Source organism: Helobdella robusta, assembly GCF_000326865.2.
Source record: "Helobdella robusta unplaced genomic scaffold HELROscaffold_6, whole genome shotgun sequence".
Classification (NCBI taxonomy): Eukaryota; Metazoa; Annelida; class Clitellata; order Rhynchobdellida; family Glossiphoniidae; genus Helobdella; species Helobdella robusta.
In genome coordinates this window covers 1,956,154-1,971,107 of record NW_008705330.1, presented here as the reverse complement: position 1 = coordinate 1,971,107, position 14,954 = coordinate 1,956,154, and the positions used below count along the sequence as shown (strand labels likewise).

At 34.7% G+C, this 14,954-nt stretch overlaps 1 protein-coding gene across 1 annotated transcript; it reads left to right on the top strand.

Annotated features, from left to right (window-relative positions):
• Nucleotides 1–933: 933 nt before the first annotated feature.
• On the top strand, nucleotides 934–1,284 carry HELRODRAFT_164133 (hypothetical protein; the record flags this gene model as incomplete). The annotated part of the gene is made up of 1 exon (XM_009029158.1): nucleotides 934–1,284. One exon carries the CDS (start codon nucleotides 934–936, stop codon nucleotides 1,282–1,284), a length of 351 nt encoding a protein of 116 aa, XP_009027406.1.
• Between the last annotated feature and the right edge of the window lie 13,670 nt (nucleotides 1,285–14,954).

The following is a 14,954-nucleotide window of genomic DNA, read 5'->3' as shown; positions in this document are numbered from 1 at the left end:
TNGAAAAAACGAACTACAAACATATTAACGCCAAACATTCGGTAGAATTTATAGAATATTGTAAAAATTATGGTCTATTGCCAACATATATATATATATGTATATACGCTGGTATAAGACCGAATTCTTGACAATATGTAATAAATTCCATATCAACTTGTATTCGAATTTTTCAATTGTCTTAGTAAATTTTTATCAACAAGGTTGAGTCTGTTTAAATTGAAGCTTTATTTATATTAACAAACATTTTATCAAAATTATTGCAGATAGATCTATTTCGACGTTAAACCGTCATCGTCAGTGCATTAAATTTATTATTTAGTATTATTATAGTTTTAATATTATTAAAAATATATTCAAATAAATTTGAAAAAGAAACATGAAATTATAATGAAAAATTTAAACAACGAAAAAATTTTGAATTTTTTAAAACGATAGTTGTCAAGGCGGCAAAAAACAGCGTCAAAATTGTGAGACGCGAAATTAATTCAATTCATTATTATTATTATTGTTATTATTATTATTGTATCGTGTAAACGTGAGAGTCGGTCGATTTTAGTCTGTTCACTGTTTTTACCTACTTTAGTTTGGTTTTATAAAGTTTAATAATATAAAAAATTTTTGTAAAGATGCGTAAAAATTCTGTCGATTAGGCTAGTTTTAATAAAATGTATTTTTAAATATTTATTTAGTTTTATTTTGCTTTTAAATATAATTTCAACACATTGTTTTAAAGAGTTCGTAAATGTAGGTAGACACTCCTGGAGGTGCATAAAATAACGTTGAATAATAATGTCAATTTTAATATACGCAGCTCACCGAAAAATAAGCAACTCACCGAAAAATAATATTAATTATAATTTCATTCCATGTTGTTGTGGTAAGAGTTGCAAGGGTCAGAAGAGCTTGAAATAACACCAACGTTCCTGCAAAATGTTTAAAAACTTTAGGAATGCATTAGAAACTCCAGAGGAATCTGACAAAAATTTGGAATTGTCACCGCCACCACAACGCGAACAAGCATCCCTTGAAAGGGTGGACAGCAATATCATGGAAACTCCTCTCATTGGAATAAAACTACCTAAGACCCAAAAACATTGGACGGAAGTCAATACATACTTCCAACTTCACAGAACGTCCTTACCAAATGTATCCGACATCAACAATTTCACCACCTCATTCCAATCACTGATCTACAATTATTTTGCATCCAACTACGGCACGGTAAAGCCGCAAGATTTATCGACAACACAAAACACCCTAATAAAACAGTCAAAAACATGAAAAAGGACCTAAAACAGTTAAAATTACTTGGCTGCAACGACCACAGTTTTGACATAAAAATCAGCACATTAAGCAAACAAATAAGAACAAAACTGTTATCAATGAAAAATGCGAAAACTGAGAAACATATCGACATAACAAAACAACTAAAAGTCAAATTCTGGTCAACATGCAAAAAAATTGTTCAACCCATCAAACAGCCTAACCCCATCATTTAGCATTGATGACTGCAAGAAATATTTTTACAACATACTCCACGACCCATTTTATAACAAGTTTCGCTTCCGAACTGGGTTCCAACATTGCAACAGCCAACAATTTCATGCATACAACAAAATAGCAGCAGTCATTAGAAAATACAAACTTAGAGCATCCCCTTGTCCACTTGATCAAATCTCAATAATCGTCTTCAAAAAATGCCCTATGCTGCGCACAATCCTTCACCAATTAATAGTTGAATGCTGGAGGTCTGCTACGATTCCATCTTGTTGGAGAAAAAGCTTCAACATTATAAACTATAAAAAAGGTGACCCCAATGACCCAGCTAACTTCAGACTGATAACACTACAACTGGTTCTTTACAAGATCTTCTCTACATGCATCAACAACAGAATACACAAATATCTGGAAAACAACAGCTTCATCAACACCTTAACACAAAAGGGCTTCTATCCAAAATTGGACGGAGTGACGGAACACACTCATCTGTTTACCCACCTGATGAAAGATGCGAAGAAACATCAGTGAACGACCATCGTCACCCTTCTAGATCTCAGAAATGCATTTGGTGAGGTTAGTCACGATTGTCACGATACAGCTATTATAACAAACAGCTCTGATGGTGCTCAGACTCTAATCAATCTCAACCAAACCGGGTGCAAATGGTCTGGCATGAAAATAAGAGTTGACAAGTGTTGCAAATTCAGGATGCGAAAGCGGGATGGCGCATATGAACAATCTCTGCCGAAGCTAACAATAGACGACGAAACAATACCTTAGATGGGCATCAATGACAAGTTTGAGTATCTGGGTAAATCTTATGATTTTGGGTGCAAAAACGTCAAGGAAAAAGAGATACTTTAACAGAAACTAACAGATATGCTGCAAGTAATCAGCGACTTTAATAAAACAGCTCAATGGAAACTTCAGATCCTACGTCGCTTCATTCCGTCTCAATTATCATTTCAATTGCGATTGTACGATATTTCGCTAACTTGGATAGGAAACAGCCTAGACCCGTTGATACGCGAAGCTGTAAGAGATTGGTTGTCTCTTCCCGTAAGTAGTTGTGTTGCTGAAATTTTGTCGTTGCCATACAAAAGTGGAGGGATAAACATAAAAACGCTAAAATATCACAGAGCTAATGAGATTAAAACTTCAGGGACACTTAAAAATAAACACCAGTGAAGAAATGAGAGTTCTGTGGCAGGAGTCAAAGAATGAATACATAAAAGTCGACAACCAAATCCAGAGCAACGATATTCAAATGGCGTGCAACTACCTGAAACAGCGTCAACACCAAAATGACTTCAACCATCAACATTGGAACATTGATAAAGTCGATTAAGGAAAACATTCACAACTCAGAAATCATCCGTTAGGCTAATGCAACAAAATCCCTGCCAGATGTTTTATACAAATTCATAAGAAAATATCTTATTCAACAACTACCAACCAACGCTAACCTAGTCAAATGGAAAAAACAAACAACGCCGCATGCTCTCCCTGTAACGCCAAGGAAACAAATAAGCATGTAGTATCAAACTGTGGTTCGCTATTTGCACTCGCTAAATACTTAAATCGTCACAATAAAATACTTGCCATCATCTTAAACCACATCAAATCATCCATCGAGCCTGGAGCAATCATTTTTGGGGATATCGAAGAGAAATCAATCCGCCCTGTGTCGCAACTGTTTACCTCGCTCAGACCAGACATATCAATCTTGTACAAAAAAACAATTGAAATACTGGAACTAATAGTCTATCATGAAACCAACTACACCAAATCAAGAAACTACAAAGTGGATAAGTACAAAAACAACCTCAAGAATAACCTATTGAATGATTTTAAACGTTGCAATATTTTAATCAACACTTGAAATTTCGCCAATAGGAGTTTATAATTCTTTCAAATTACCTCAAGCTAAAATAAACTGGCTTGACGATTTTAGATCTAGCTTAATCAATTCTGCGATAACGTTTACTTACGCAATATATTGTGACAGAAATAAAGCTTGACTCTAGTTTTTATATTATTTCATCACCTTTGTACACATTCAAAATGACGAGCATTATTTTAATCTTTTAACTATTATAATATTTGATCATTCTATATTTAATTGTAACTTTCATTTATATTTTGGCTTTTGAAGAAATAAAAGAGTTCTCATTATCCCAGTTTTCACAGCTTGTTTTTTAAAGCGAATCCTGGGTTCAACTAGATCCCAAAGAGATTCATCCGAAGATTTTTCTTATTACGCTCTCTGTTCCTAATAATGCTATTTTTTGAACTTCGGTCAGAGCTGGTTCCCGGAAATTTTTTTAAAGTTTTGTCTAAATTTTTATAGACTACTCCTAGCGTTCCCACTACTATCGGAATAACTTTTGCTTTCAAGTTCCACATTCTTTGTATCTCGATTTGAAGGTTTTCGTACTTGCATATCTTTTCGATCTCTTTCTGCAAAACATTTAAATCGTCTGGAACAGATATATCTATCAATAGGCATATTTTATCGTTTTTATCTTGAACAATGATATCTGGTCTGTTTGCCTCTATTTTTCTATCTGTTATAACTAGCTTGTTTCATAAAATTTGACCATTGATATAGTTTGTTACATTCTCAGGTTCATGTTTATAATATTCTACACATGTCTCTAATCCAACCTGTCTATATATCACCCAGTGGATATAGCTTGCAACTCGATTGTGTATTTTGGTATATTTAGTTGGTGCTAATACAGCACATCCAGGCATGACATGGCTAATGCTTTCAACATGCTTGGGACACATTCTACAGAGACCATCAACATTTTGTTTGAGTATTCTTTTTTGAAAGTATCTTGTGTTTAATGCTTGATCTAGTGCAGCAATTAGCAGACTTTCGGTTTCCACCTTTAGTCCTGAGCTGCTTAACCCTTGCCATGTTTTTTTTAAATCTATTCCTGATTTATCTATATTGTTGAAAAATAGACCATGTAGTTGTTTATCTTTGTACTTTTTACGTGATAATCTTCCAGACGTTTTTTAAATTCTCGTTTGCTGACATTTTTATCTATGGAATGACGATTTTTTATTATACGTACTTCTTTATAAATTGAATAGTTTTTCTTCATCTTTTGCAAACAGTCTGTCTTGTTTCTTGAGGATGTACTTGTTGAGGTTTATAATTGCCTTTTCAAAAAAATCTTCGATTCCTATTAGTCTTTTATCTCCTTCATTTCTGCTAAAATACAATCGATCTTGAAAGAACGATTGGAGAAAGACATAGAGCAGCATTTAGGAGAGGAGCAGGCAGGTTTCAGAAAGGACAGAAGTACAGTCCAGCAAATCCTGATGTTGAGACTATTGTTGGAAGATGCAGGAAGCAGAGGTCAAACAACTTTTCATTGTTTTGTGGATTTTAAGAAGGCGTTTGACTCAGTCTGGCACGAAGGTTTGTGGGCAACTTTGGAAAGTAGGGGAGTGTCAACAAAAATAGTAAGGGTGCTGAAAGGGCTTTATGAGGAGTCAACAATGGCGGTAAAGGTAGGTACAGAGCTGGGAGACAGGATCAAAGCAAACATAGGAAGTAGACAAGGAGATCCAATATCACCATTACTGTTCTTAGCACTGTTGGAAAGAGCCTTGGAAAAAATAGAGAATGCAAATATTGAGGGAATCGACATTGGAGGCAGAGTGATAAGGGACCTCAGGTTTGCAGATGATATAGATCTGCTAGCATCTAGTGCAGTGGGTCTACAGAAACTGATCGAGTTGACGATGGTGGAAGAAACCATGGACTAAGCAACAGCAGTAAGACAAAGATAATGATTTCGGAAGCAGGTGAAAACAATGATGAATTCCAGATAGGAGCAGAAAAGCTCGAACAAGTGAACCAATTTATATATCTGGGCAGCCTCATAACTGATGACAATAATTGTTTGAAAAAAATTGATAGAAGAATAGCAACCGCGAGAGGAATGTTTGCATCTTTGAAAGTAATATTGAAAAACGGTAATGTATCTACAAAAACAAAGTTAAAGATCGTAGAAGCGTGTGTGTTTTCTACATTGATGTATGCATGTGAGGCTTGGACGTTGAAGAAAAGAGACAAAGACAAACTGGAAGCATTCGAGATGCATTGTTATAAAAAGTTGCTGGGAATCAGTTGGAGACAAAAGATAAGAAACGATGCCATAAGAAAACAACTTGGAAGACAAAAAACTGTGTATGAAAGGGTCAAAGAAAGAAAGCTGGGTATCTTTGGGCACATCTGCAGAATGACAGACGACAGACTGATCAAAAAAGTACTGATGAGAAAGAGGGACTGGAAGAAAAAAGTTGGAAGACCTGTGAGGAAGTGGATGGATGATATCACGGAATGGACGGGGGTTGGAACATTGGGCTCAATAAAGATGGCGAGGGAAAGAAAAGGATTTTGGAGAGATAGAAGAATACTATCGGCCTCAACGGTCCCTTAAGGGATTACAGAGGATCATTGAATGAATGAAAACAATCGATCAACATCGGCATTCGGATGATGTGCTCCTCCCATAGTCAGAAATTTTCTTGTTCTTCTGTCAATTTGCTGTAATTCTGATTGTCTCCATTCAATGATACCAAAGCTATAATTTATGACTGGAATTGCCAGGTTGTTGATAGCCATTACTTTATTCCTTGAATTCAATCGTGACTTCCTTTTTAAATTGTTCTTTCATCATCTGTTGTTGCACTCCTTCCGCATCTTCCATCCCAAAATATCTGTATGTTTCTTTCGCATTTACACCTCTAAAGTGAATATCTTGATCATCATTTATGCCGCTGCTTTGCACCACCGCACCTTTTCTAATAATCAGAGTAGCACACTTGTCTAATCAAAATTTAATTTGTATATCACGACTGAAGTTGTTTAATAAGTTATTTTTTAAGTTGATCATCGTTTGGCATAAAGAACTTCAAATTGTCCATATAGACTAGATGACATACACTGATCATATATTGCATACCCCAACCTCGGCTATTTGAAGAGATGAGCCAGTGGGAACAGGGACATACAAAACAGCAACGGTGAGAGAAAGTCTCCTTGGAAGATTCTTCTTTTGATTTTTATAGTCTCCGTCAACATCACACCCTGATCATAGCAAAGGCACACCCTAGTTTTCCATTTGGACATTGAATATTCAATAAATTGTCTAACCTCACTGGGGATTTTGTAAATGGCCATAACTTTCTTAATCCATGAGTGTGGGACACTGTCAAATGCCTTTCTATAATCAATCCATGCTATGCTTAAATCTTTTTTGCTTTAAAGTGCTGATCGAATTATTGCCATGTTCACCAATAACTGATCTTTACATCCCCTAGAAAACTTTTTGCAACCGTTTTGTTCCGGAGGAAATAAGTCATTCGCACATAAGTAATCATATATTCTGTTTGATATGGCACTGGTGAGAATTTTAAACATTGTGGGAAGACAAGTTATTAGCCTATATTTACTAGGGTTCTTAGTGTCTGGTCCTTTCAATCAATCAATCAATCAATCAATCAATCAATCAATCAATCAATCAATCAATCAATCAATCAATCAATCAATCAATCAATCAATCAATCAATCAATCAATCAATCAATCAATCAATCAATCAATCAATCAATCAATCAATCAATCAATCAATCAATCAATCAATCAATCAATCAATCAATCAATCAATCAATCAATCAATCAATCAATCAATCAATCAATCAATCAATCAATCAATCAATCAATCAATCAATCAATCAATCAATCAATCAATCAATCAATCAATCAATCAATCAATCAATCAATCAATCAATCAATCAATCAATCAATCAATCAATCAATCAATCAATCAATCAATCAATCAATCAATCAATCAATCAATCAATCAATCAATCAATCAATCAATCAATCAATCAATCAATCAATCAATCAATCAATCAATCAATCAATCAATCAATCAATCAATCAATCAATCAATCAATCAATCAATCAATCAATCAATCAATCAATCAATCAATCAATCAATCAATCAATCAATCAATCAATCAATCAATCAATCAATCAATCAATCAATTAGCTTATAAAGCGCTATTTCCGCGATGTTCAACAGCGCTCCTCAATGAATTTTGAAAACAGATGGGTCTAGAGATCCGCTCTGAACTTCGCAAGTGATGGAGAAGTAGTCAGAAAAATAGGTAGAGAGTTCCAGAGAAAAGGACCAGAAAAAGCAAAAGCAGAATTGGCAAAAGAGTGTTTAACACGAGTTAAGAAAAAGCGAGAACAACAAGACGATCGTAAACCGAGGCGTTTAGGTTCAATTAATATATCTGATAAATACTTAGGAAATAATTTAGATTGAGACTTATACATGAACGTGCAAATTTTAAAAATTATTCTATATTTTATAGGTAGCCAGAGACAGTTGGAATTTTCACGTGCGATAACCAGTGCTATTATATAAATCATCAAGTTTAATTCTGTCAAGTTTAGATTATATTGTCTGAATTATGAAATAATACTGACTAAAAATACTTCAAAAGTTTCAATGCAAAATTTATTCACTCGATAGGGGGCATGGTGCAAGTTAATTTACTCGATAGGTGACGACGATTTTTTTTTGTTTTGCAATTTAGATGACGTCATAAATTATTACAAATTATTTTAAAATTTAATTAGTAATTTTTTTTTATTAATTGGACATGCCTTGGAAATTTTTATGTTTTAAAACACCCGAAACAAAATCTAATTTTGCTTTGATAAGGAAGGGTGTGGAAGAGAGAAAAGGACTGGGTTGACTAGTTAGGCAGCTTCGAATAATCGGTGCCTATTCTGGTCCCTAAGAGACTTAATTCGTGATTCTATGCTCATTGGCATAGTTTCAGAAACGTCTTAAGTTCTCAAAAAGAGTCCGCCTTGGGTTCACCAGTTAGGCAGCTTCGAATAATCGGTGCCTATTCTGGTATCAAAGAGACTTAATTCGTGATTCTATGTTCATTGGCATAGTTTCAGAAACGTCTTAAGTTCTCAAAAGTGGATTTGGTACGAGACTCTATGCTCATTGGCATAGTTTCGCACGCGTACTAAAGTCACACAATTTGTTTCCAGTGTTGTTCTGACTCTTGTTGTTTTGTGTTGGTTGTGCGAAAGCCGACCAGACTCGACGGCCCAGTGAAAACAGGCCAGGGTTGTGCGAAAGCCGACCGACTGACAGACAGGCCCAGTGAAAACAGGCCTTGGATTCTGTGAATTCCGCCTCGTTCTTTTGTTTCTTGTGCTATTTGTCGACCTAGGGTTCCTTGCTGGATTCTATAGTTTCACACGCAGCTTGGAATTTCTATAGGCTCCGATTTTTGTAATTTTTTTTCGCATTCATTTTATTTATTTCTTGGAGTTGTATCGACATCACCATCGGTTACACACGTCGAGGTTGTACGGTTAAACGGCAAGAAACATATCCCAAGTCGAAGACCCAACAAGAAGAAGTTCTAATTCCTGTATTCCAGTTTGTTCATTGACATTTTACATTATTATAGAGTTCATTAGTTCAATTCCTTTTCATTTACTTCCGTCGATTAATAAAATTGTTATCGAATATTTTTACGCGTTCGTGTGTTACTCAGTAAAATCATATAATTCGAAAAAGCCCAGTGCCACACAGGACTGGTTGAACTCACGATAAAAATATACACAAAAATTATTGTCGGACCATAAAAAAAAATTCCCTGAGAAAGATAGAGGAGGAGATTACCTCACACCAGTTGTTTTCATCATTAAAATCTCCGACAATATGATGTCATTAATTGTTTTAAAGCTTCATTTGTTATTATTAGGTCTTTTGATATTAGTTTAATGCTTATAATTTTATTTGTATCTTTTCTTTTACCAATATCAGTGTTTTGGATTTCCAATATTTTTTGTTGAATATTTTTTCATCATCCTTTCAACTTCATTATCATCTATTGACTCATCTTTTGGAGCTAGTTGGTTTGTTGTTATTTTCTGATCATCTTATTAGGATTTTTATTTCTCCATATTTCATAAGTATTTTGAGTAAAAGTTTTTAAAAGCATTTGATCGAGGTCCCCGTGAAGCAATCAGGTGGAGTCTACGTCGACAACTCATTCCAGAATATCTTGTTCGACTTGTGATGGAAATGTATACGAATGCTAAGACTCTCGTCAGCATAACGGTTTGAAACACAGATGCATTTGACATCGGCGTTAGAGTTCATCAAGGCTCGATTCTCAGTCCACTGTTATTTATTATTGTGATGGAAGAAATCACAAAGCCGATACGCACTGGTGACATTTGGAATCTAATAAATGTTGATGATATTGTTTTAACAGCCACGTCTGAGCAGAATGCAGCACAAATGTTTGAAGATTGGAACACCAGACTGGATTCATGGATTCAAAGTCAACATCAGCAAAACCAAAGCAATGAACACTGGTGAACCTATCCAATCCACAGCTACTGGACGATGGCCCTGTTCAGTTTGTAAAGCTGGTGTAGGTAACAATTCAAACAAGTGTCAGCAGTGTAACTGTTAAATTTCTTGTCACGTAGATCGTTTAATTAATTGATATAATATTGAAAGACATCAAAAGAAGAGAAATAAACTAAGCAACGTTTTCGACTTGTTTATTATCCACCGGATCAACTGAAAAGGTAAAAAGTGAAGTTACAAAGCAAAAAACATTTGGTCCAAAGAAAATAAATATATATATATCATAAATCATAATGTTTTAATATAAAACATAAAACTTAACACCTTCTCATTTTATTTAAAACATTAGATGACCTTAACCTAAATGTTCTGAAGACCCATCGCACACATCAGATTCTTTAGTCTTGGTCCTACCCTTGGTTTTGTCAGGGCATCAGCAACTTGAAGTTCTGTCGCAACTCGTTCAACTGAAACTTCTTCTTCTGCAACTTTTTCTCTGACAAAGAAATGTCTAATGTGGATGTGTTTTGTTCTTCTGTGAAGTTCTGGATTGTGTGCTAAACAAATTGCTGCTTCATTGTCGACAAAAATTTCTGGCTTTTTCTTTGGATCTACAATGTCGTTCAGCAATCGTTTAAGCCATATCACTTCACGAGCTGCTTCACTTGCGGCAACGATTTCTGCTTCAGTAGTTGAAATCGCAACTGAGGGTTGACGTTGGTTAAACCAACTGATCACGCTTCCTCCAAACATACAGATCGCACCTGATGTCGATCTTCCACTAGATTTATATCCTCCATGATCTGCATCACTGTAGGCTATAAGTGTATTGTTTTTACCAGACTTGTAAACAATACCGACATCAGCTGTGCCTTGCAAATGTCTGAAAATTTGCTTGACTTGTGCTATATTGGACTTGCTGGGTTTCTCCAAACTTCTGGATGCTACTCCAACTGCATATCCAATATCCGGTCTTGTTCCCGTCATCAAGTACATCAATGCACCAACTGCTGATCTGTAAGGAAATTTCACTTCCTCGTGTTCATTTTTGTTTTCATTGAACTTCTCAGATTTTGAAATCGGAGTTGTATAGGATTTACACTGACTCATCCCAAACTTTTCAAGAATCATTCTTGTATACAATGACTGAATGACATTAATATTTCCCTTCTCATCTTGATTAACCTCTAATCCAAAGAAATATGTTGCAGGTTTAGATGTTATCTTGAACTCTGACTTTAATTCTTTTTCAAATATTTTTAGTTCTTCTTTATCGGTCCATCATCAACATACAGTGCAAGTATGAGTTTCTTTTCTCCCTGTATTCTAATGAACAAACAAGTATCTGCATCGCTTTGTTTGAAATGTCTCTTTTTCAAGAATTCAGCAAAGCGTTTGTTCCAACATCTTGGAGCTTGTTTAAGTCCATAGAGACTTCGCTTGAGTTTACAGACTCTTCCTGAATTATCTTTAAAACCTTCAGGTTGCTCCATGTAAATATCTTCATCTAGTTTGCTGTATAGAAATGCTGTTGACACATCAAACTGCATGAGTGACATATTTTCATTTGCAACAACACTTAATAGTGTTCTTATAGTTGAACTTTTGACCACAGGACTATAGGTTTCTTAATAGTCAATTCCCTTTTTCTGAGAAAAACCTTTTACCACTAGCCTGGCTTTAAAACGTTCAACAGAACCATCTGGATTGTGTTTTACCTTGTAGACCCATTTGCATGGCATTGCCTTATGACTTTTTGGAAGACTTACCAAATCCCACGTTTGATTTTCCTTTAGTGACTGCATTTCACTGTTCATGGCTTTAAACCATTCATCTTTTTCATCACTTTGAATGGCATCTTTGTAGCTCTCTGGTTCAAGTACTTCACATAAGGCAGACATAAAGAAAGGATCATAACGAGATGGCTTTTTGATATTATTCCTGTCACATAAAACCATACCTTTGGTCTTTTGATTACAACAGTCAGATTGATTTTCTTCATCAGATGAAACTGAACTACGGTTGTGAACATCTTCATCAGTAGAAATATTTTCTTTAATCAAAGTTTCTTTATTTTCATCTTTGATTTCAACATCAATCGAAACGGTATCATCTGAACAACTTTCTTCTTGCAAAATCACTGAATTTGGTTTGACAACCTTTTCATCAAAAATAACATTTCTTGATCGATGCATTTTAACACGTTTCTTATTCTGATGTCCCATTCGTTAATGGTATAACTGCAATGCATCTTGATCATTGACAAAGTTAACTTCGACTTCAGAATTCAACGGTTTAACAGTTTTTGCAACAAGTTTGAACAAACCTCCATTGTTGTTTCTTATTCCAACAACATTTATCACATTGTCAATAAGTAGATGACAACTTTTTGAGGTTGAAACAAAAGAGCTATTTCTGTTCTTATCTTGAGTTGCAAGTACTGAGAACTAATTTCTTTTTACTTTTGGCACATACAAGACATCTGTAAGTTTAACAGTTTGCCATTTATTATTCACTTTCACTTGAAGATGAATAATTCCTTTTCCAAAAGCTTCTACAGTATCACCATTTGCAACATATAATTTACTCGGTTGAGAAAATTTTTCAAAACTTTGAAATATGTCTCTTCGGAAAGTTAGATGACACGTTGCACCATTGTCAAAAAACCATTCATCAGTGTACGCTGACTCATCAATTGCAAAAACACTTGATTCCATAACAACTAGTGACTTATTGTCATCGCGTAGATTGTTATTTCTTGGTTTTGCTACCATCAGAATGCCATTATTCACAATTTCTTACAATGTGACCTGGCAATTTGCAATAATGACATATCAGTCGCTTTGATTTGCTGACAAATTTATCTTGTTTTTGACCATTCATGTTTAGTGATGATGAACTTTTAGTTGTTGTTTTGACAAATAATACTTTATTACATTCTGTTTTGCCTTCCAAAGATCTCTCATAGCTACACAGTTGATCTGTAAGTGTTTCGACTGTTCTTTCAGTCTTGTTCAACAATCTCCAACTTGCAGGTAATGAAAAATATTTTTCCTGCAAAGTTTCAATTATTTGGCACATCAGCAACAAGTCACTGTTTTCATCTTTTCCTAACTCAACCTTTAAATCTTTCCAAAGATTCTTGAGTTTTGTGACATGAGTGACAACATCATCGCTTTCATCTATTTTATAACTAAAGAATTTCATGGACAAGTTGTATGCTTTATTTTCATTAACTTCATCATACAATCTGTGAAGTTCTAACCAAACATCTCTGGCATTACTGAATGAACGAACTTTTTCATACGTTTCATCGGTCATGTTGGTTGACAGAACAATCATAGCACTACAATCTGCTCTGTTGAATCTGTTCAAAGCAGTTTGATATTTTGCTATCTCATCTTTATTTGAGTCATCGTTTAATTCATCTAGAACTTTTAATTTGCCATTTACTACGTCCATTGCATCAGGAATGCCGCGTAGTATTATACAAACTCTCGACTTCCAGTTCAACCAATTACTTTTGCCTTCTAGGTGTTTGATTTGCACTTTTGTTAGATCCATTTCTTCCTTGTCTTTCAATTTGACCTTTTAATTAGAAGCAAAATATCGAATTTCAGAGAATGAAGAAGCACGTGTTTTTTTCTTCACTTCAGTCTTCACAAAGGAATTTTCCGATATTTCTTTATTCTAAATTTTCTTCGTCAAATCAATTAATTAAGAAAAACCTGTTAAATTTCTTGTCACGTAGATCGTTTAATTAATTGATAAAATATTGAAAGACATCAAAAGAAGAGAAATAAACTAAGCAACGTTCTCGACTTGTTTATTATCCACCGGATCAACAGAAAAGGTAAAAAGTGAAGTTACATACAAAGCAAAAAACATTTGGTCCAAAGAAAATAAATATATATCATAATTCATAATGTTTTAATATAAAACACAAAACTTAACAGTAACCAGTGGTGTCACAAACGTTGTTCAAAAATAATTGGTACTTTATCTAAAGTTTCCAATTTTGTTTGTCCTGCTTGCATCAATCCACAACAACAACTTCGAAATAGAATTGTTTTTGAAGCCATTAAGCTAGAGAAAGTCATTAATATCTAGGGAATTTTCTAGATTAAACTGGAAAAGCTGAAGCTGACGTTCGAGCACGCATACGTGCAGCCTAGAATAAATGGCATCTCCTTGACTCAATATTGATGCGGCGTGACATCCCACTACCAAACTGGAACAACAACTTTAACGAACCGATATGAAAATGCTCCGATGAATGCAACAAATTAGTCTGAAGGACCACATCAAATCTACAAAAATCCTGCGTCTTGCTGGTTTAAATGATATAAAGGACGAATGCCGGCAGCACCGTCTAAAATGGTTAGGTCAAACGAAGTGGAAACAGTGCCATAACTTCTTTTGCAGATGTTGAAGTACCTGGCACACATCCCAAAGTCCGTCCAAAAAAGTCCTAGTCGCAAACAATCGAGCAATACATGAAAGTTTCAAATTTAAATGAAATGGATACAACTGATCGCCTAATTTGGCGCAAAAAATTGAAGGCAAAGAAAACAACGTCCTACACCTCGGGAGAACTGGGTTTCTGGATTAATATACCAGAACAGCAAACACACGCATCTTAAAATTGCAGAAGCAGTCCTAATTAATATCAATAAACCAAAAATAAATATACAACAAAAAATGACAACCTCACTCCCAACCCGGCGCTTAATCAATAATGAAAACAAAGAAGTAATAAAAACTAGCAATGTAAATATTGATAAAGAAGAATATGATGCTATCGATGAAAAAAGGGAAACCAACAAAGATGGACCAGCCAATAAAAAATTTTGACACCTAATTTCCATCTAAGTTCATTTTCACAAAGTAAATATTTCCCTATATAAATCAACTTGCACTGATGATGATTCATTCGGAATCGAAATATGGCCTTATTTGCAGCATGAATAACGAACTACAAACATATTAACGCCAAAAATTCG